At 35.0% G+C, this 22,573-nt stretch overlaps 3 protein-coding genes and 1 pseudogene across 5 annotated transcripts; all 4 read right to left on the reverse strand.

The window, feature by feature from the left end:
* Window positions 1-1,708: 1,708 nt before the first annotated feature.
* LOC141811755 (transcription termination factor MTERF15, mitochondrial-like) lies at window positions 1,709-2,989 on the reverse strand (annotated as a pseudogene).
* Window positions 2,990-4,100: 1,111 nt separating this feature from the next.
* Window positions 4,101-11,964, reverse strand: LOC141811929 (transcription termination factor MTERF15, mitochondrial-like). 2 transcript variants are annotated; one of them, XM_074700013.1, is made up of 4 exons: window positions 10,748-11,964; window positions 4,708-4,883; window positions 4,485-4,578; window positions 4,101-4,331 (listed from the first exon to the last, which is right to left on the reverse strand). In XM_074700013.1, the coding sequence occupies exon 1, from the start codon at window positions 11,914-11,916 to the stop codon at window positions 10,798-10,800; it is 1,119 nt and encodes a 372-aa protein (XP_074556114.1). In that variant the 5' UTR covers window positions 11,917-11,964; the 3' UTR covers window positions 4,101-4,331; window positions 4,485-4,578; window positions 4,708-4,883; window positions 10,748-10,797. The 2 variants fall into 2 exon arrangements, with proteins under 2 accessions (XP_074556114.1, XP_074556113.1); XM_074700012.1 differs by lacking the exon at window positions 4,708-4,883.
* Window positions 11,965-16,208: 4,244 nt separating this feature from the next.
* On the reverse strand, window positions 16,209-17,480 carry LOC141811811 (transcription termination factor MTERF15, mitochondrial-like). The gene has a single exon (XM_074699867.1). The coding sequence runs from the start codon at window positions 17,429-17,431 to the stop codon at window positions 16,310-16,312; it is 1,122 nt and encodes a 373-aa protein (XP_074555968.1). The 5' UTR covers window positions 17,432-17,480; the 3' UTR covers window positions 16,209-16,309.
* An 880-nt stretch (window positions 17,481-18,360) lies between these two features.
* LOC141811930 (transcription termination factor MTERF15, mitochondrial-like) lies at window positions 18,361-22,543 on the reverse strand. Of its 2 annotated transcripts, none has more exons than XM_074700014.1 (2): window positions 21,358-22,543; window positions 18,361-18,588 (listed from the first exon to the last, which is right to left on the reverse strand). In XM_074700014.1, the coding sequence occupies exon 1, from the start codon at window positions 22,524-22,526 to the stop codon at window positions 21,408-21,410; it is 1,119 nt and encodes a 372-aa protein (XP_074556115.1). In that variant the 5' UTR covers window positions 22,527-22,543; the 3' UTR covers window positions 18,361-18,588; window positions 21,358-21,407. The 2 variants fall into 2 exon arrangements, with proteins under 2 accessions (XP_074556115.1, XP_074556116.1); XM_074700015.1 differs by lacking the exon at window positions 18,361-18,588 and adding an exon at window positions 18,878-18,891.
* Between the last annotated feature and the right edge of the window lie 30 nt (window positions 22,544-22,573).

Here is a 22,573-nt window from a genome sequence, read left to right on the forward strand (position 1 = left end):
TCAAATCATGTATAATGGCTTAAAATCAGCTACTCAAATCATGTATAATGGGTTAAAATGGAGAAAATTCTTCTCCTAAATAATCACTACAAAACATTACCATTTTCATCTCCGTGTTTGTGAGCTCGCTGTTGCCCTAAATACTTACCATCACAAAGTTCTCTTGAAACTCTCTTGCATTCTTTGCTCTCTTACTGTCGACATAATACTAGGATTAATCATGACTTCTTTGATGAACGATTAGAATAGCAATACTACAACTTCAATCAACTATGACTAATAGCAACTGAATATTGCAAATCTTGAATTCTCGACAACCTGTGGTTATTGATGTGCCAATTCTTGACGACCTAAGATTGTGGGAATTAGCATTTGGATACCTAAATATGTGGTAAATGCCAAAGTAGAACCTTCAAATAAAAGTTCCAAATGATAAACAAATGGAAGAGCTCCTTATGGTGCTACATATGAATAACTTTACAAAAGAGGCACATAATTATGATCCGTTTTAAGACTTGCTTTAGACAAGCCACAAACAAACTCGTTGTTCATGAATTATGATTGAGAGGCTATTGACCAGTGAACTAAATATAATAGCTATTTACTGCATGTTTGATAAAAACAATCATACACAGACAAACACAATTTGGATGGAGATAGTATCCAGAAAATGTCATGCAACAACATCAATTGAAAGCCCAAAGAGCTTGATTTATCGGTTAGATAAAGAAGAGTCTGGCACCTGAATAAACCTTCCAAAAAATCTCTTCCATAATGATTCTGGAACTCAAAATTAGAGGCACAACACCCTTGATGGCGAATCACAAATGTCAAGTAGCTCAGGGAGCTTTTTTTTTATATGGGAGCACGAACCTGTCCCTGAATTTTTTATCAGATAAGCATAAACAAGAGAGTAGACACGTTTGTTTGGTCCATAATTTTTCGACTTCAACAACTCCATCACCTGAAATCTTGGAATCACCCTCTTCTACAAGCTAAACAGAAGTAACAATGGCTGTTGAACAATGAAAGAAGGCTGATAGGCAACTTCCTTGATGAAAAATTCCATCTTTCTCCGCATGTGAGGTTGAGAAATATTTAACAAGGTTGGCCTCTTCCGGTTGCAGCGAAGTTTGACTCCAACAAGCCAAGGCCCAACAATAATTTATGTTTGGCTTCAAAGGTTTCTTTGCTGATATGTGGAATACGGGAAGCAACAACGGGAACATTGGAGATTGTCAGGGCACCCCCAGCTCGTCGGCTCTATGGACCAAAGGTAGACTGCCTACAACTTAGAAACATCTTTAATCGTCTTCAAAGGTGTTCATACCATCTTAATATATTTTCTCTATTATTTCCTTGATGATAGCAATATTGTTTTATTGAATTTTATGTATTCTAGTATCTTTGTACCATATTTTTAAAAAGGAGAAAAAAAGCATCAGACCAAAGAGCCACACAAAAGATAATATATGACTTACAATGTTTCTTTTCATTTCAGTCACTCTTTCTTCAAATTTGGTGCTATACCTAGGAAAACATACCCATCAACACCTGAATAACTTCTACATAATGAGATGCATAATTATGATTCATGGTAAGACTTTCTTTAAACAAACTCGTCATTCATTTATTATGATGATAGGTTATTGACCAGTTAAATATTTATAATAGCTATGATAGGGTGTTTAATAGAAACAATCACTAGTTAAATAAACTGAATTTTGACGCAGAGAGTATCCAGAAATTTTAGGAAAACAAGATCAATTGAAAGCACAAATTTAGCTAAGGAAGAGTCTCGCACCTGAATACATATTCTAAAAATCTCTTCTATAGGGATTCTAGAACTCAAAATTAGACGGACACCTCCCTTGACGGCCAGCGATAAATGTCAACTAGCTTAGGGACCTTCTCTTTATATGGAAGCACAAACTTCTCCATGAACTTTATGTCAGATAGGCCTATATAAGGGAGCAGACTCGCTTTTGCAGTCCATAAATTTTCAGACTTCAACAACTCCAACACCTGAAACCTAGGAATCAACCTTTTATCCAAACTAAATAGCAGAATTCCTGGATGTTGAGTGATGAAGGAAGGAGAACAGCCAACTTCCTTGATGAAAAATTCCATCTTCCTCCGTAAGTGAGGTTGAGAAATATTTAACAAGGTTGGCGTCTTCCTGACTGCAGTGAAGAAGTCCGACTCCGACCAACCAAGGCTCGCAAACAATTTGTGTTTGGCCTCGAATTTTTCTTTGTTGATACCGTAAAGAACAATAAGCAAGCGCGGGTACATTGGAGATTGTCGGGGGACGCCCAGCTCGTCGGCTCTACGGACCAAAGTCTGGAGTGAATCTGGTTTCTGGACAAGGAACTCAGGGCGGTTTTTCAATGCTTGAGACGCCTTCTCTTCAGAGATACCGCACACGTCCATAAAAAACTTGAGGTTGGGAAGGATTCTTTTCTCGACACTGTAGTTGAAAAACCATTTTTGCTTTAAACGCTTAACAAGAAGCTCCCTCGATCCAAACAGACGATCCCAGAACTCCAACTTGGGGACGACAGAACGCATGTTAACTCGAGGATATATGGATATGATGTAATTATCTCGACTAGGTCGGACTGCGAGAAGCCCGCGTCGAGCAAAGATCGGAACTTTGGCTCCACCTTAATGCAGACGCTTTTAGGGTTGATATTGATAATCCTCTTGATGTGGGAGTCGGTGAAGCCCTGGGACTTCAAGAAGTTGAGGAAGTAGTCGGGTTTCTCACTAGATTTGAGACCAGATAAGGAACGGGAGACCTTGGATGCCTCGGCGGCAGATAAACCACAGGAATCTACAAGGTACTCGACAACGGAAAACGGCTTCAGCGGAGGAACTGCGGAGGCAGCTGAGTCGGAGGAGGAAGAGAAGAGGTTTCTTAGTCGGAATTGTGCCGGGAGGCTGTGGCGGCGGAGGACGAACAGCAGCATCGCGGCGGCGCTGTTTGTCGCACGGCAAATTGCGAACCTAAATCCCTAATACTTCATGGACTGTTACACAGAACAAATTTTTGTGTCGCTGTGAAGGTCCATACACAGCCCATCGCGTGAAGGGTCTTTCACGACCGACACGTGTTGATTAAACTCATTTTCAGAATAATTACAACGCTTAGTATCTCTTTTAATATTCAAATTGCCTTTATCTACGTCTTAAATACGTATTTTATAATCCAAAAAAATCTTTAAAATATTTTAACATTATAAGTTAAAAATACTAAAAATATTGTAATATATTTTTAAAATTATCTAAGTATTATTCCTGTGGACGCAGAAAAGAAGGTTCAAAAATATCAAATGAGCATCGTTTTAAAAAATATATATACTTTTTGATTTAGCGCTATTATCAAATAGCTGCTATAGCATATAAAAAAATATCAAATAACTACTACAATATATAAAAACTACTGAATAACTACTATAACTTATTTAGAATAAATTTAAAATTTATACCTTATAAAAATAATGAGTAGTTACAATTATCATGTATAACATTTACTTATACAATCAATTTAAAATAATTTTAATAAAATTTAAATAATTTTAATTAAATTATAAATAATATTTGATATAATAAGGTTCAAACATCCTAAATCATAATTTTAAATTCATTCTAAATATATTATAAATTATTGAATAACTTCTGCACAATAAAAACCTAAACTCTAAACTCACTTTACAATATATTATGACAATTATTGAGATAACTTTTATACATAATAATAACTATTCAATAATTTCTATACATTTTAATAATTATCGATAATTACTATAATAACACTAGATCAACAAATAATTTTGATATAAAAATATTGAATAGGAGCGTCTTTTTGAATTTTTTTTTATAAAAAAATATCCTTTTGATGATTTGAAAATTTTTAAAATGCACTTTTGAGTTTTTACCCAAGAAAGTTTTCTTTCAAAAGTAACTTAGGCCAGCATATTTTTTCAAAGTAATTTAATTAAAATTTCAAAGCAATTTTTTTCTTCAAAATAAAACAATAAACCTTCGTAAAATTGAAACATGGGAAGAGAAATCACAAAAGGAACCGCTGAATAAGGTAAACGCAATGAGATATGCTCATGATTTTGCAAATGATATCAAGGCTTTCAGAGTATATATAATTCATGACGAACACAATAAACTGTGCTGAAAGATGGAAATTGCGATGTAGCTATTCAAATGGTAACTAGCACATCGGAGACAAAGTGTTGAATAAATGTTAGCAAATGACACATTCTGGATCGTAGCATCATGCAATCCTCCTTCCAAGTCAAACAGGATGATTCAATCTGCATTTTGATCAAAATTATGGTAAAAATGGCTTGATTTGGGATGCAGGGGGCAAAGCCAAAGATCTGCTACTCAAATCATGTATGATGGCTTGAAATGGAGAAAATTCTTCTCCTAAACACACAAAATTCTAAAACATTAGACTACCATACCCTTTTCATCTTCATGTTTGTGAGTTCGGTGCTGCCTCAAATACCCCATCACAAAGTTACTCTTAAAACTCTCATGCCATTCTTTGCTCGCTTTCTGTGGATATAATTCTAGGATTAGTCATTACTTCTTTGATGGACCATTAGAATAGCAATACTACAACTTTAAGAGACAATGATCAATGGCAACTGAATATAGCAAAACTTGAATTCTTAACAAGCTTACCTAAAGTTATTGATGTGCCAATTAAGAATTCAGATTTTCAGTGTTTTTGAGTTGTCCAATGTGTGAATGGTGGGAATTGTAAAATGCTTAAGTTTGAGCAGGGTAAGTTGTCCAAGTGTGACCCGAGATAGTAGAATGTGCCAAAGGGTAACATCAAAGTTCCTTTTTTTTAGGAACTGTCATAAAAAAAAGATAAGATTGAAGGTTAATCAAAATGCACCTAATCAAATCCATAAATTGTGTTTGTCTAAGCTATTCAGAAATTCATCAAAGTTCAATTCTTCTTCAGCTATCAACAGAAAAATCATAATGAAAGTTAATCAAAATTCACCAAATCAAATCCTAAGACTGTGCTTGTCTAAACTATTTAAGCATTTGCATTTGGCTACCAGAATTTCATCTCCATTGAAGTTGATGTAGAAATAAATCTCTAGTAATACACATTCTTTGACCTCCTTCTGCATGTAATGTTTTCTAACTATTATAAATTGAATGTATTTAATTTTATGAATTATATTGTTCATAAAGGCATTCTAGGAGGTTTCAACAATAGTCGTTCCACCAGTAGCTAGGTGGCCCTTTTAAAAAGGGCCCAAGCAGAGACCTAAACAAGTCTAAGTTTTTTTTTAAAATAAGTTGTTTGTTCATTTGACATTTGTTAACTTTTCTAATTTTGATATTGCAATATAACACTAAATATAAATTTACTATATATTTTCTTGCAATTTAAATTTATGACTATGAATTAGTAAATTTTATGTTTTGTAGTAATATTTACTTTCTTAATTGAAATATAAAATATAAAATAGTTCATCGGTATTGTGTGTTTATTATTTAATGTTTATTTATAAATTATAATCTGATTATTTTAGTGATTGCAAAAAATATCTTGATAGACTAAGGTTGTTGTATATAGAAGTTAATATAAATCATTATTAATTTAATATCCTCATCACTAGATGGATAATTTTAATGTTGACTTCCTAGACACTAAATAGTGGGACATCCACCTACAACTTAGAAACATTTTTAGTCATCTTTGAAGGTGTTCATATTGTCTTAAAAAATTTTCTCTATTATTTCCTCAATGATAGCAGTATTGTTTTGTTTAATTTTATCTTGTCTAGTATCTTTGTGCATACATCTTAGCATTTTCATATTGCAACATCAAATTTTTGTATGTGTTATCCTTACACCTTCAACTCAAATCAATTCAACTTATCTATATTCAATTCAACATATCTCTAAATAAACCTATAAAGATTTATAAATTGCATTTGAACATCTTCATACCGTAATATTTTCTGTCCTAAAATAATTATTATTATTTTAAAAAATTTTCTCTCACCCTTTTTTATTCGGGGTTGAGACCGACAATGGTGAGTTTAATTTTTTTTTAAAATAATTTAAAATATTAATTTTAAAAATAAATTTTTTATATAAAATTAAATTTTCTTGCGTTTTGAGAAGTAAAATTATTAATTAAATTTTCATATTCAAATTTTAATAATAAATTTTTTTCAATTGATAACATTGCTAAATTATTTAATTTTTCTTGAGACATAGTTGAACGTAAATAAGACTTTATTAATTTTAATTTTGAAAAACTTCTTTCTGCTGAAGCTACACTAACACGTATGGTCAGTAATATTCTATAAGCTATCCATGCATTAAGAAAAGAATTTAATTTTTTTATAAAATTTAATACTTCAAGTGCTGTTTTTAATTCTGGATTTATTATTTCATTTAAATTTTCAATTATATTATTTTCTGAGTTTTGATTTTTATTATTAATAACAAATTTATCAAGTGCGTATTTTTTAGATTCATTAAATTCTTCTATTTTTCTTTTTTTCATGCGTTTTATATATCCAGAATCATATTTTTTAGCCATATTTAATTTATATTCAAATAATAATAATAAAAATATAATTTCCTACTATTTTATGGAAATAAAAATGTTTTAGAATTAAATAATAATACAATCTAATTTATGCGTAGCAAAAAGGAACAGATTCACAAAGGGAGTGCTCGGTGCTTACCACTTTTCTTCGGTCCTGCTCTTCTTCAACCGCGACGAGTCGACGAGGTCTAGCGAAGGGGCCTTAATTTTGTGTACTTTCTTTAGCTTCCATGTCTTAAAAAATAAGCCCTCAAGACTTCCAACTTTTTAAAAACTTTTCACCCTAAAGAAACACATACATTAATCATTAATCAGATACATTAATTTTCACCCTAAAAAATTATTTAAGGGGCAGAAGAAAGATCAATTTATAATATTTTATTTACATATTCTATCAATATATATTTATTTCTTAATTCAATTCGTTCATGAACATGAAAACTATATTTTCATTCCATTTTTCAATCAGAATTATCTCGTCATTGATCAAATTAAATGAAGTAATTAGTCTGATTGTTTAATCATCAAAAGATGCCAGTAATTTAATGATGAAATAAATCATAATAATATAAGTCATTTGATAAAATAATAAAGATCATTTAATAAAAAAATCATTGCTCACCAGCAAAGACGAGAAGGCCGAAGGGTTAGGGCGCGAAGGCGAAGGGCGCGCAGGGTCGGCTGAAGGCGAAGGGCGCGCAAGGCCTGCTGAAGGCGAAGGCGTAGGGTCGGCACTCGGCCGAAGGCGAAGGCGCACTGGCGCAGGGTCGGGGTCGTCGGGCGAACCGGCGAAGGGTGCACAGGGTCGGGCAAAGCTGCGAAGCCGTGAAGGCGCAGGGCCGGCTAGCCGGGCGAAGGGTGCGCAGGGCCGGGTGAAGGCGAAGGCGAAGGCAACGGCTGATGAATTGGGATTTTATTAATTTTAAATCGATTTATTCTTGGGCTTTTACATGAAAATGATCATTTATTGAATCGATTTGACCATATTTGTCCCATATTGCATAATTTGATGTTTGATATAATTTTTATGATTTAATGGTGATTTTTTGGCATTAATTGGATTTTAATTGATTTTAGGGCTAAATCGGACCCGACTCGAGCTAACCGTGGTCAACTCAAGTCAAAATTGCCAAATCGATCATGCCAACATGGAGGACACGACTCGGATCGAGCCCGATCAAAATTCCTGATTTTTTTGGAAACCCTAAGCTGCTCTAAACCTCAGATCAAATTCTGACCGTTGAATCAGAAATCAAGGGCTGAGATTCACTGATTAATCAACCCTATATAAAAGCCGAACTTACCTGATGAACAGTGGGCTGCGCCACTGTTCATCGTCTTCTTGCCGCGACTCCTCTGCCGCGCAGCGTAACTCACGGCCAGCTCCCATCCTGAAATTTCGATTCTTGCAACCGTTGCAACCTTCTATCCCTGAGGAGTCCTAAACCAGTCAGTTGGGCACAAATAGGCGGCTGGAAGGCGAACGCCGGCTGAGGGGGCCTGGCTGAGCCGAGAGGCATCAAACTCAGCCCATCTAGGAAAAATCGAACATATCTTCTTGGCCTAGCGGCGTTGCCACCCCTGTTTCTTCGATTTCCTGTGAGTTGCTGAGAAATCCGAAGCTTCCAATCGAAGAGGGGTTCTCTGAAGATTTCGGGATACATTCAAGGCTTCAGCAAGATCATCGGTGCAAGGAGGAGGAGGGATTTCCGGTTTGCAGCTCCATTCTTGCTCGCACAGTCCGCTGTTTTGGCCGGAAAGGGTTTTTCTTCGGCTGTTCATGGTTCGGGCACGCGAGCAAACCACCTAAAGACCGAGTTGAAGCTTCCAAAGGATCATTGAAGCCACAATTGTGGATTCAACGGCTTGATTGACAACCAAGTTGAGAAAAATCGATGGAAAAGGGATGAATGGATGCTTAGTTTACAGTTTCTGCATTTTTTTTCCTGTTTCTGAAATTTCAGATTTCGATAGATTAGTTTCTGATTTCCGAATGTTGCTGTTACCTTGTTGAATTGGTTAGTAGCTCAATGCTTTAGTTGTGTTTTGATTTTGCCTAGTTTTAGATCTTCCTAGATTGGTTTTAATCTCTTCGTTGGTGTTACTGAAATTCCAAACCCATTTCTGCAGCACTGTTCTGTGCCAGTTTCTTGCTCGAGTATCAGGAGTTAGCTAGCTTAGGTTAAGCAAATTGCTCGCATTTTAGGATTAGTTAGCTAGTTCTAGTTGATTTTAGTGTGTGGTTTCTTGTTTTGTGAAAGGAGACGACCATTAGAATTTGAGAAAAGGTCAATACCAAGAAAGATTCGGGTAGAAAATTCATGATTAAGAAGACGAAGTAGAGAAGTGATGTCTTCTTGATCATTGTCGATTAGAAGAATATCATCTACATAAATACAGAGAAAAAGCATAGAGTTATCATTGCACTTATAAAATAAAATAAAGAGGAGTCAATCTTTAAGCCAAAGAACCCTTGAGTCTGTAGCCAAGTAGAGAGGCGATGAAACTATGCATGAGGAACTTGTCGAAAATCATATAAGAAGTTCTTCAAATACAAGCATGTATTGAAAGTTGTGGATGAATAAACCCAACCGGTTGCTCCATAAATATGGTCAACTCAAGATGACCAAGAAGAAAGGCATTGGAAACATCTAATTGACGTATTGGCCAATTGGAGCTAACAATTATAGATAATAATAATTTGACTGTTGTAATTTTAATAGTTAGACTGAATATATCATTAAAGTCAATATGTGGCTATTGATTGAATCCTTTTGCAACAAGACGAGCATTATACCATTCAAGAGAGTCATCCGCACGATACTTGAGACAGAAGAACCATTTAGAACGCACAACGTTCATGGAGGCAGTGTAAGGAACTAAGATCTAAATTCCATTGCGAAGGAAAGGATCATATTTTGTAGCCAACACAGTTCGTCAATTTGAATCCTTAACAGCCTATGTAAAACATATTGGTTTGATAGATTTTAAAGAGACCACTAAAAAAAATGATAATCCCATTAGCCACATCTCTGGGGGTGGCCGGTCCGGTCCCACGGAAGTTTCCCACCGACCACCAAGGTAAATCGGGAAGCACATACGGCGGCCAATCCAGATGCCCAGCATCTTTTGATTGCGTTCCCCATTTGGAGAAAAATTCCTGCAAATACGCCGTAGCTGGGGATCGAACCGTGGGTCCCTGAGTTACAACCCGGATGTCCTACCGTTGCACCATTGCCCCGGAAACTTAAAGAGACCACTAGAACACATGGAAGGGGGTATCAGATGATCACAAGTGGGCATCAGGCATAAATATCACTTAAGGGAAGTGTGCACCAAGGATCATCTTCATCAGATCACTTATTAGAGAAGATGAGGGGCTAGGTTGGGAATGCGAAAATGCGATATGTGGCATATCCGAGGAAGAAAGCACATTCTTCTCATGATTGAATGATGTGTTAGAAGAACCAAAAGGAGATGCCTCAGAAATTGTCGAAGATGGAGCTAGACCAAAAATACCATCACCTCATTCCTCGGTAGAGGACACAAATGTTGCATGCTTGTTGTAATTTGGGTGGTATCAAATAGTGTCACCTGTCTCTCTGGATGAGAGGTTGAGGAAGCTACTAAAAAAGGGAAGAAAGACTCATCAAAAATAACATTGGCAGGAAATCTAAATCCGCCTAATCGGTATATGTAAGCAACGATACTCATGATGCAAATTGCTAACCAAGAAAAACACACTATTGTAAATGAGAGTCTAATTTATGTTTAGAATAGGGACCTTTTCAAATGGCAAACAAATGGAAGGGTTCATTTGGTGATATACCCAAGAACACATACCCATCAACACCTGAATAACTTCTACATAATGAGATGCATAATTATGATCCATGGTAAGACATTCTTTAAACAAACTCATCATTCATTTATTATGATGAAAGGTTATTGACCAGTTAAATATTTATAATAGCTATGACAGGGTGTTTAATAGAAACAATCACTAGTTATATAAACTGAATTTTGATCCAGATAGTATCCAGAAAATGTTAGGAAAACAAGATCAATTGAAACCACAAACAGATCAGCGCAGAATTTATTGTTGATTTATCTGTTAGCTAAGGAAGAGTCTCGCACCTGAATACATATTCTAAAAATCTCTTCTATAGGGATGCTAGAACTCAAAGTTAGACGGGCACCTCCCTTGACGGCCAGCGATAAATGTCAACTAGCTTAGGGACCTTCTCTTTATATGGAAGCACAAACTTCTCCATGAACTTTTTGTCAGATGGGATTATATAAGAGAACAGACTCCCTTTTGCAGTCCATAAATTTTCGGACTTCAACAACTCCAACACCTGAAACCTAGGAATCACCCTTTTATCCAAACTATATAGCAGAATTACTGGATGTTGCGAGATGAAGGAAGGAGAACAGCCAACTTCCTTGACGAAAAATTCTATCTTCCTCCGTATGTGAGGTTGAGAAATAGTTAACAAGGTTGGCGTCTTCCTGACTGCAGTGAAGAAGTCCGACTCCGACCAACCAAGGCTCGTAAACAATTTGTGTTTCGCCTCGAATTTTTCTTTGTTGATACCGTAAAGAGCAATAAGCAAGCGCGGGTACATTGGAGATTGTCGGGGGACGCCCAGCTCGTCGGCTCTACGGACCAAAGCCTGGATTGAATCTGGTTTCTGGGCAAGGAACTCAGGGCGGTTTCTCGTTGCTTGAGACGCCTTCTCTTCAGAGATACCGCACACGTCCATAAAAAACTTGAGGTTGGGAAGGATTCTTTTCTCGACACTGTAGCTGAAAAACCATTTTTGCTTTAAACGCTTAACAAGAAGCTCCCTCGATCCAAACAGACGATCCCAGAATTCCAACTTGGGGACGACAGAACGCATGGTAAGGTTGAGGATAGATGGAGATGATGTAATTATCTCGACTAGGTCGGACTGCGAGAAGCCCGCGTCGAGCAAAGATCGGAACTTTGGCTCCACATTAATGTAGATGCTTCTGGGGTTGATATTGATAATCCTCTTGATGTGGGAGCCGGTGAAGCCCTGGGACTTCAAGAAGTTGAGGAAGTAGTCGGGTTTCTCACTAGATTTGAGACCTGATAAGGAAAGGGAGGCCTTGGATGCCTCGGCGGCAGATAAACCCCAGGAATCTACAAGGTACTCGACAACGGAAAACGGTTTCAGAGGAGGAACTGCGGAAGCAGCGGAGTCGGAGGAGGAAGAGAAGAGGTTGCTGGTTCGGAAGTGTGCGAGTAGGCTGTGGCGGCGGCGGACGAACGGCAACATCGCTGCGGCGCTGTTTGTCGCACGGAGAATCGCGAACCTACCTGCCTTAAAAATTTAGGGACAGTTGGAAATAGTAGACCCTAAAACCTAAGACCATCCTTTTCAATACTAATTCAGTGTCATTTCAATATCAATTTTTTTTAACTCCAATCAATACACGTCATTTTCTATCTAAAAGAAATATTTTTTAAAATATTTTATTTTTTATTTTATAATTTATTATTTAATATACATATTAATTTCAACATATCTATTAATTTATTAAATATTTTTATTATGATCATAATTATTATTAAAATTAATATTTTATGATATATAATAATTAATTTTTATAATATTATATTTTTTAATTACAATAAAATAAATATTAGTATTTTCCTTTTTAATTTTAATAAAAATATTTTAAATATTACTTATTTAAGTTAATAATTTATATAAATTTATAAAATATAAAATTTATAAATTAAATTAATTTATTCAAAGGACTTCAAATGAGTACTTGCACCATTTTAGTGCAAATAAACAGTGCACCAAAATAATACAGTACAATTCACTTACATCATTTTAGTGCAAAATTAAAAGTGTTCCTTGGAGAATAATTAGTATCCCTTTCACATAAAATTTGTGTAAAGGAATATCGATTGAAGATGGTCTAAAAGAACACATTCTAAAAAAAAAGTAATAGCTAAGTAGCTTATAAAATTCACCTGCAAATTTTTTATGGTGATCAATCCTGTTAAAATAACACCTCAGCAACAGACATATATTGCTAAAAGAATTTTAACTCGGAACCTCAGATAATACATATTTCAATGCTTAACACTTGAGATAAATCACTTCTACAAATATTAATAATTACTACAACTAGATTAAAAAATAATTTTAAAATAAAATCATTGAAAACACACTTTTTGATTTTTTTTTTACCTAAAAGAAATGTGATTTATAAATTTTATGACGCCTTTTTTATTTTTACCTAAGAATCTCTTTCGAAAATAACTTAGGCCAGCAAATTTTTTCCAAGTAATTTAATTAAAATTTCAAAGCAATTTTTTCTTCAAAATAAAACCATAAACCTTCGTAAAATTGAAACATAGGAAGAGATATCACTAAAGGAACCAAGAAGGCTGAATAAGGTAAACGCAATGAGATATGCTCATGATTTTGCAAATGATATCAAGGCTTTTAGAGTATATATATTTCATGACGAACACAACAAACTGTGTTGAAAGATGGAAATTGTGATGCAGATATTCAAATTGTAACTAGCACAGTGGAAACCAAGTGTTGAATAAATGGTAGCAAATACCACATTCTGAATCGTAGCATCCTGCAATCCTCCCTCCAAGTAGACAGGATGATTCAATCTGCACTCTGATCAAAATTACGGTAGAAACGGCTTGAATTGCGATGCAAGGCAGCAAAGCCGCAAAGATACTGTTCAAATCATGTATGATGGCTTAAAATGGAGAAAATTCTTCTCAAACACACTAAATTCCAAAACATTAGACTACCATACACTTTTCATCTTCATGTTTGTGAGTTCGGTGCTGCCTCAAATACCCCATCACAAAGTTACTCTTGAAACTCTCATACCATTCTTTGCTCTCTTTCTGTCGATATAATTCTAGGATTAGTCATTACTTCTTTGATGAACCATTAGAATAGCAATACTACAACTTTAAGAGACAATGATCAATGGCAACTGAATATTGCCAATTAAGAATTCAGATTTTCAGTGTTTTTGAGTTGTCCAATGTGTGAATGGTGTGTGAATTGTACAATGCTTAAGTTTGAGCAGGGTTAGTTGTCCAAGTGTGACCCGAGATAGTTGAAAGTGTCAATGTGTAACATCAAAGTTCTTTTTTTTTTGAACTGTCATAAAAAAAAGATAAGATTGAAGGTTAATCAAAATACACCAAATCAAATCCATAAATTGTGTTTGTCTAAGTTAGTTAGGAATCATCAAAGTTCAATTCTTCTTCAGCTATCAACAGAAAAACCATAATGAAAGTTAACCAAAATTCACCAAATCAAATGTGTTTGTCTAAACTATTTAAGCATTTACATTTTGCTACCTGAATTTCATCTCCATTGAAGTTGATGTAGAAATAAATCTCTAGTAATACACATTCTTTGACCTCCTTCTACATGTAATGTTTTCTAACTATTATAAATTAAATGTACCTAATTTTATGAATTGTATTGTTCAAAAAGGCATCCTAGGAGGTTTCAACAATAATCCTTCCACCTAGTGGCTAGGTGGCCCTTTTAAAAAGGGGCCCAAGTAGAGACCTAAACAAGTCTAAGAATTTTTTTTAATAAGTTGTTTGTTCATTTGACATTAGTTAACTTTTCTAATTTTGATATTGCAATATAACACTAATTACAAATTTACTATATATTTTCTTGCAATTTAAATTAAGGATTATGAATCATTAAATTTTACGCTTTGCTGTAATATTTAATTTCTTAATTGAAATGTGAAATATAAAATAGCTCATCAGTATTATGTGTTTATAATTTAGTGTTTATTTATAAATTATAATCTGATTATTTTAGTGATTGCAAAAAATATCTTGATAGACTAAGGATTCAGTTGTTATATATAGAAGTTAATATAAATCATTATTAATTTAATATCCTCATCACTAGATCGATAATTTTAATGTCAACTTCCTAGACACTAGGTAGTAGGGCATCCACCTACAACTTAGAAACATTTTTAGTCATCTTTGAAGGTGTTCATATTGTCTTAAAAAATTTTCTCTATTATGTCCTCAATGATAGCAGTATTGTTTTGTTTAATTTTATCTTTTCTAGTATCTTTGTGCATCCGTCTTAGCATTTTCATATTGCAACATCAAATTTTTGTATGTGTTATTCTTACACCTTCAATTCAAATCAATTCAACTTATCTATATTCAATTCAACATATCTAACTATAGAGATTTATAAATTGCCTTTGAACATCTTCATACCATATTTTCTGTCCTAATTGCTCCATGATAGTAGTAATTTTTTATTTTATGTTCTATATTAACTCTGAGTGTCCATTTTAGAATTCTCCTCTCTCCTACATCAACTCTTTGTATGTGTTATCTCCTAATTGTTTAACATTCTAATATATTATGGCAAGTTATACCATTTTGTTTTAAAAAACTTCAAACCAAAGAACTACACAAAGATAATGTATGACTTACAATGCTTCTTTTCATCTCATTCACTCTTTCTTCAAATTTTCATTAATGTCTCTATCTTATTGAATTTCATGTTCATCCATCCAAACTATTTCTGTAATCGTAAATTATTGAGAATTATATCATATATTCAATATTAGATCTGCTCAACTTAAAATTTTTTATTTCTAAACATTCTCTCCGCAATTCATGCTTTGAGTTAATCTATTTAAACTCTCATCAGTTGGATCAATATCATTTGAAAGCAAATGCACCAATTAGGTTATAGGATTTCACAATTCTGTCCTAATGATACAATTTTACAAATGCAGAAATGCTCCTATGCAGTGTAGCAAAATTGTCATCTGCTAACTTTGTGATAAATAATTGCAGATAAGAAAAGCAAAAGAGAAACATAAGATAGAAACTAAGTTTATTGTCAAAGGTAACTGTAAAAACTAATTAATGGATCTGAATTAACTAAGAATGCAAATGATCATCTTTGTTTCATATTCTACTGTACATCTTAGAGCTTGTTAACAGAACAGAGACTTTTGGAACTTCACAGTGTGGTTACGTACTTAAAGGAGTAACAGATTATAGTTTTGGCACCAAAAGAATGTTTATACCATAAAATATGCTTCTATCACATCCAATCTGTCACAATTAGCGTACCTTTCAATCCTAGAGGAAGTTGATTGCTAAATAGGTACTTTCTAATGACTACATAGACTGCAACTGTTTAATAGACACAAAATTTTGAATGTGAAGACAATATGTTGTTGATACCAATGTAGAGCCTTCAAAGCAAACATTCAAATGGCAAACAAATGGAAGGGTTCATTTGGTGATATACCTAAGAAAACATACCCATCAACACCTGAATAACTTCTACATAATGAGATGCATAATTATGATCCATGGTAAGACATTCTTTAAACAAACTCATCATTCATTTATTATGATGAAAGGTTATTGACCAGTTAAATATTTATAATAGCTATGACAGGGTGTTTAATAGAAACAATCACTAGTTAAATAAACTGAATTTTGATCCAGATAGTATCCAGAAAATGTTAGGAAAACAAGATCAATTGAAAGCACAAACAGATCAGTGCAGAATTTATTATTGATTTATCTGTTAGCTAAGGAAGAGTCTCGCACCTGAATACATATTCTAAAAATCTCTTATATAGGGATGCTAGAACTCAAAGTTAGACGGACACCTCCCTTGACGGCCAGCGATAAATGTCAACTAGCTTAGGGACCTTCTCTTTATATGGAAGCACAAACTTCTCCATGAACTTTTTGTCAGATGGGATTATATAAGTGAGCAGACTCACTTTTGCAGTCCATAAATTTTCAGACTTCAACAACTCCAACACCTGAAACCTAGGAATCACCCTTTTATCCAAACTAAATAGCAGAATTCCTGGATGTTGAGTGATGAAGGAAGGAGAACAGCCAACTTCCTTGACGAAAAATTCTATCTTCCTCCGTATGTGAGGTTGAGAAATATTTAACAAGCTTGGCGTCCTCCTGACTGCAGTGAAGAAGTCCGACTCCGACCAACCAAGGCTCGTAAACAATTTGTGTTTGGCCTCGAATTTTTCTTTGTTGATACCGTAAAGAGCAATAAGCAAGCGCGGGTACATTGGAGATTGTCGGGGGACGCCCAGCTCGTCGGCTCTACGGACCAAAGTCTGGAGTGAATCTGGTTTCTGGGCAAGGAACTCAGGGCGGTTTCTCATTACTTGAGACGCCTTCTCTTCAGAGATACCGCACACGTCCATAAAAAACTTGAGGTTGGGAAGGATTCTTTTCTCGACACTGTAGCTGAAAAACCATTTTTGCTTTAAACGCTTAACAAGAAGCTCCCTCGATCCAAACAGACGATCCCAGAACTCCAACTTGGGGACGACAGAACGCATGGTAAGGTTGAGGATATATGGATATGATGTAATTATCTCGACTAGGTCGGCCTGCGAGAAGCCAGCGTCGAGCAAAGATCGGAACTTTGGCTCCACCTTAATGCAGACGCTTCTGGGGCTGATATTGATAATCCTCTTGATGTGGGAGTCGGTGAAGCCCTGGGACTTCAAGAAGTTGAGGAAGTAGTCGGGTTTCTCACTAGATTTGAGACCTGATAAGGAAAGGGAGGCCTTGGATGCCTCGGCGGCAGATAAACCACAGGAATCTACAAGGTACTCGACAACGGAAAACGGCTTCAGCGGAGGAACTGCGGAGGCTGCGGAGGAGGAGCAAGATAATAGGTTACTGGGTCGGAAGTGTGCCGGGATGCTAAGGCAATGGAGGCGGATGACGAACGGCCGCATCGCGGCGGCGCTGTTTGTCGCACGGAGAGGCGAAACCTAATTACCTAGGGCATCGTTATGGCTCTAAATAAGTTTTTTTTTTTTTAGTTTTCAATATACCATATTAAATACATAAAAATTTACTGTTCTTTTTACAATAAAAAAAATCTCCTTAAACATCTTTAATCTCATTACTAATCTCACACGTATATGACTAATTTCTCCGCGAAAAAAAAAAATTTACAAAATTTCGGCCTACGGCTCTTAAACTAAACATCCCATGCCCATATAGTTCAAACTCTTTGTTTCAATTTTTTTACTCCACAAACCTCTTCAAAAATTTTACATTAGAAATGTCTTTATGAGCTGCATTATGTTGAGAAAATTATTATGTCGTTGTGAAGTTGACACGTTTTACTATTACTCTTACTCTTCTTCGATGAGGTGTTGGCTCAACCCTAACTCAATTTTCCAACTCATCACAACGAGTCTACTTGGTAGGCAAATGCCGCAACTAAGAGGGAGATAAGAATCTCTAGTATTGTTGACGCTGGTCCACTACTTGATGGATCTTCCTAGAGAATTGATTGTATTCGTGGGTAGAGTGGGTGCACAATTGATAATATGCATAGAAATGGATCGGTCAACTTCTCTTAGGATGATAAACCTCGCATTTTGATCTGCATTAAGTCAAGCAGAATAATTCAATCTGCATTTTGATCAAAATTATGATAGAAATGGCTTGATTTGGGATGGAGGGCAGCAAAGTCATAAAGAACTGCTACTCTTTTATAAAAGATGGAATAAAACCGCCATCCAACGATCTCATACGGTCGACCACACGACCATCTGTGAAAAAGTAAATCAAAAAATTACAATTGACATGATGAAGTAGCAGCTATTCGTAACTAGCACATTCAAACCTTTGTCCATTTCTAGCATCATTTGCAAGTCTGCTCCATCGTAACCAATTCAATTATGCCTTGGAGACAAGATCTGCTACTCCAATCAAGTATGATGGCTTGAAATGGAGAAAATTCTTCTCATAAAACACACTCAATTCTAAAACATTAGACTACCATACCCTTTTCATCTTCATGTTTGTGAGTTCGGTGCTGCCTCAAATACCCCATCACAAAGTTACTCTTGAAACTCTCATACCATTCTTTGCTCTCTTTCTGTGGATATAATTCTAGGATTAGTCATTACTTCTTTGATGAACCATTAGAATAGCAATACTACAACTTTAAGAGACAATGATCAATGGCAACTGAATATAGCAAAACTTAAATTCTTAACAAGCTTACCTAAAGTTATTGATGTGCCAATTAAAAATTCAGATTTTCAGTGTTTTTGAGTTGTCCAATGTGTGAATGGTGTGAATTGTAAAATGCTTAAGTTTGAGCAGGGTAAGTTGTCCAAGTGTGACCCGAGATAGTAAAATGTGCCAAAGTGTAACATCAAAGTTTTTTTTTTTTGAACTGTCATAAAAAAAAAAAGATAAGATTGAAGGTTAATAAAAAATGCACCAAATCAAATCCATAAATTGTGTTTGTCTAAGCTATTCAGAAATTCATCAAAGTTCAATTCTTCTTCAGCTATCAACAGAAAAATCATAATGAAAGTTAACAAAATTCACCAAATCAAATCCTAAGACTGTGCTTGTCTAAACTATTTAAGCATTTGCATTTGGCTACCAGAATTTCATCTCCATTGAAGTTGATGTAGAAATACCTCTAATAATACACATTATTTGACCTCCTTCTGCATGTAATGTTTTCTAACTATTATAAATTGAATGTATTTAATTTTATGAATTATATTGTTCAAAAAGGCATTCTAGGAGGTTTCAACAATAGTTGTTCCACCTAGTAGCTAGGTGGCCCTTTTAAAAAGGGCCCAAGCAGAGACCTAAACAAGTCTAAGTTTTTTTTTAAAAATAAGTTGTTTGTTCATTTGACATTTGTTAACTTTTCTAATTTTGATATTGGAATATAACACTAATTATAAATTTACTATATATTTTCTTGCAATTTAAATGTATGACTATGAATTAGTAAATGTTATGTTTTGTACTAATATTTACTTTCTTAATTGAAATGTAAAATATAAAATAGTTCATTGGTATTGTGTGTTTATTATTTAATGTTTATTTATAAATTATAATCTGATTATTTTAGTGATTGCAAAAAATATCTTGATAGACTAAGGTTGTTGTATATAGAAGTTAATATAAATCATTATTAATTTAATATCCTCATCACTAGATCGATAATTTTAATGTTGACTTCCTAGACACTAAATAGTGGGCATCCACCTACAACTTAGAAACATTTTTAGTGTCTTTGAAGGTGTTCATATTGTCTTAACAAATTTTCTCTATTATTTCCTCAATGATAGCAGTATTGTTTTGTTTAATTTTATCTTTTCTAGTATCTTTGTGCATCCGTCTTAGCATTTTCATATTGCAACATCAAATTTTTGTATGTGTTATTCTTACACCTACAACTCAAATCAATTCAACTTATCTATATTCAATTCAACATATCTAACTATAGAGATTTATAAATTGCCTTTGAACATCTTCATACCATATTTTCTGTCCTAATTGCTCCATGATAGTAGTAATTTTTTATTTTATCTTCTATATTAACTCTGAGCGTCCATTTTAGAATTCTCCTCTCTCCTACATCAACTCTTTGTATGTGTTATCTCATAATTGTTTAACATTCTAATATATTATGGCAAGTTATACCATTTTTTTTTTAAAAAAACTTCAAACCAAAGAACTACAAAAAGATAATGTATGACTTACAATGCTTCTTTTCATCTCATTCACTCTTTCTTCAAATTTTCATTAATGTCTTATTGAATTTCATGTTCATCCATCCAAACTATTTCTGTAATCGTAAATTTGAGAATTATATCATATATTCAATATTAGATCTGCTCAACTTAAAATTTTTTATTTCTAAACATTCTCTCCGCAATTCATGCTTTGAGTTAATCTATTTAAACTCTCATCAGTTGGATCAATATCATTTGAAAGCAAATGCACCAATTAGGTTATAGGATTTCACAATTCTGTCCTAATGATACAATTTTACAAATGCAGAAATGCTCCTATGCAGTGTAGCAAAATTGTCATCTGCTAACTTTGTGATAAATAATTGCAGATAAGAAAAGCAAAAGAGAAACATAAGATAGAAACTAAGTTTATTGTCAAAGGTAACTGTAAAAACTAATTAATGGATCTGAATTAACTAAGAATGCAAATGATCATCTTTGTTTCATATTCTACTGTACATCTTAGAGCTTGTTAACAGAACAGAGACTTTTGGAACTTCACAGTGTGGTTACGTACTTAAAGGAGTAACAGATTATAGTTTTGGCACCAAAAGAATGTTTACACCATAAAATATGCTTCTATCACATCCAATCTGTCACAATTAGCGTACCTTTCAATCCTAGAGGAAGTTGATTGCTAAATAGGTACTTTCTAATGACTACATAGACTGCAACTGTTTAATAGACACAAAATTTTGAATGTGAAGACAATATGTTGTTGATACCAATGTAGAGCCTTCAAAGCAAACATTCAAATGGCAAACAAATGGAAGGGTTCATTTGGTGATATACCTAAGAAAACATACCCATCAACACCTGAATAACTTCTACATAATGAGATGCATAATTATGATCCATGGTAAGACATTCTTTAAACAAACTCATCATTCATTTATTATGATGAAAGGTTATTGACCAGTTAAATATTTATAATAGCTATGACAGGGTGTTTAATAGAAACAATCACTAGTTAAATAAACTGAATTTTGATCCAGATAGTATCCAGAAAATGTTAGGAAAACAAGATCAATTGAAAGCACAAACAGATCAGCGCAGACTTTATTATTGATTTATCTGTTAGCTAAGGAAGAGTCTCGCACCTGAATACATATTCTAAAAATCTCTTCTATAGGGATGCTAGAACTCAAAGTTAGACGGACACCTCCCTTGACGGCCAGCAATAAATGTCAACTAGCTTAGGGACCTTCTCTTTATATGGAAGCACAAACTTCTCCATGAACTTTTTGTCAGATAGGATTATATAAGAGAGCAGACTCGCTTTTGCAGTCCATAAATTTTCGGACTTCAACAACTCCAACACCTGAAACCTAGGAATCACCCTTTTATCCAAACTAAATAGCAGAATTCCTGGATGTTGAGTGATGAAGGAAGGAGAACAGCCAACTTCCTTGACGAAAAATTCTATCTTCCTCCGTATGTGAGGTTGAGAAATAGTTAACAAGGTTGGCGTCTTCCTGACTGCAGTGAAGAAGTCCGACTCCGACCAACCAAGGCTCGTAAACAATTTGTGTTTCGCCTCGAATTTTTCTTTGTTGATACCGTAAAGAGCAATAAGCAAGCGCGGGTACATTGGAGATTGTCGGGGGACGCCCAGCTCGTCGGCTCTACGGACCAAAGTCTGGATTGAATCTGGTTTCTGGGCAAGGAACTCAGGGCGGTTTCTCGTTGCTTGAGACGCCTTCTCTTCAGAGATACCGCACACGTCCATAAAAAACTTGAGGTTGGGAAGGATTCTTTTCTCGACACTGTAGTTGAAAAACCATTTTTGCTTTAAACGCTTAACAAGAAGCTCCCTCGATCCAAACAGACGATCCCAGAACTCCAACTTGGGGACGACAGAACGCATGGTAAGGTTGAGGATATATGGATATGATGTAATTATCTCGACTAGGTCGGACTGCGAGAAGCCCGCGTCAAGCCAAGATCGGAACTTTGGCTCCACCTTAATGGAGACGCTTCTGGGGTTGATATTGATAATCCTCTTGATGTGGGAGTCGGTGAAGCCCTGGGACTTCAAGAAGTTGAGGAAGTAGTCGGGTTTCTCACTAGATTTGAGACCTGATAAGGAAAGGGAGGCCTTGGATGCCTCGGCGGCAGATAAACCACAGGAATCTACAAGGTACTCGACAACGGAAAACGGCTTCAGCGGAGGAACTGCGGAGGCAGCTGAGTCGGAGGAGGAAGAGAAGAGGTTTCTTAGTCGGAATTGTGCCGGGAGGCTGTGGCGGCGGAGGACGAACAGCAGCATCGCGGCGGCGCTGTTTGTCGCACGGAGATTGCGAACCTAAATGCCTA

This window comes from Curcuma longa, chromosome 17 (genome assembly GCF_044706935.1).
Source record: "Curcuma longa cultivar G26 ecotype Majalengka, Jawa Barat chromosome 17, ITB_CL_G26_1.1, whole genome shotgun sequence".
NCBI classification, from domain to species: domain Eukaryota; kingdom Viridiplantae; phylum Streptophyta; class Magnoliopsida; order Zingiberales; family Zingiberaceae; genus Curcuma; species Curcuma longa.

Coding starts and splice junctions, on each gene's coding strand:
- LOC141811930 (XM_074700014.1), bottom strand. CDS start 22,526: ATGCTGCTGTTCGTCCTCCGCCGCCACAGCCTCCCGGCACAATTCCGA.
- LOC141811811 (XM_074699867.1), bottom strand. CDS start 17,431: ATGCGGCCGTTCGTCATCCGCCTCCATTGCCTTAGCATCCCGGCACAC.
- LOC141811929 (XM_074700012.1), bottom strand. CDS start 11,916: ATGTTGCCGTTCGTCCGCCGCCGCCACAGCCTACTCGCACACTTCCGA.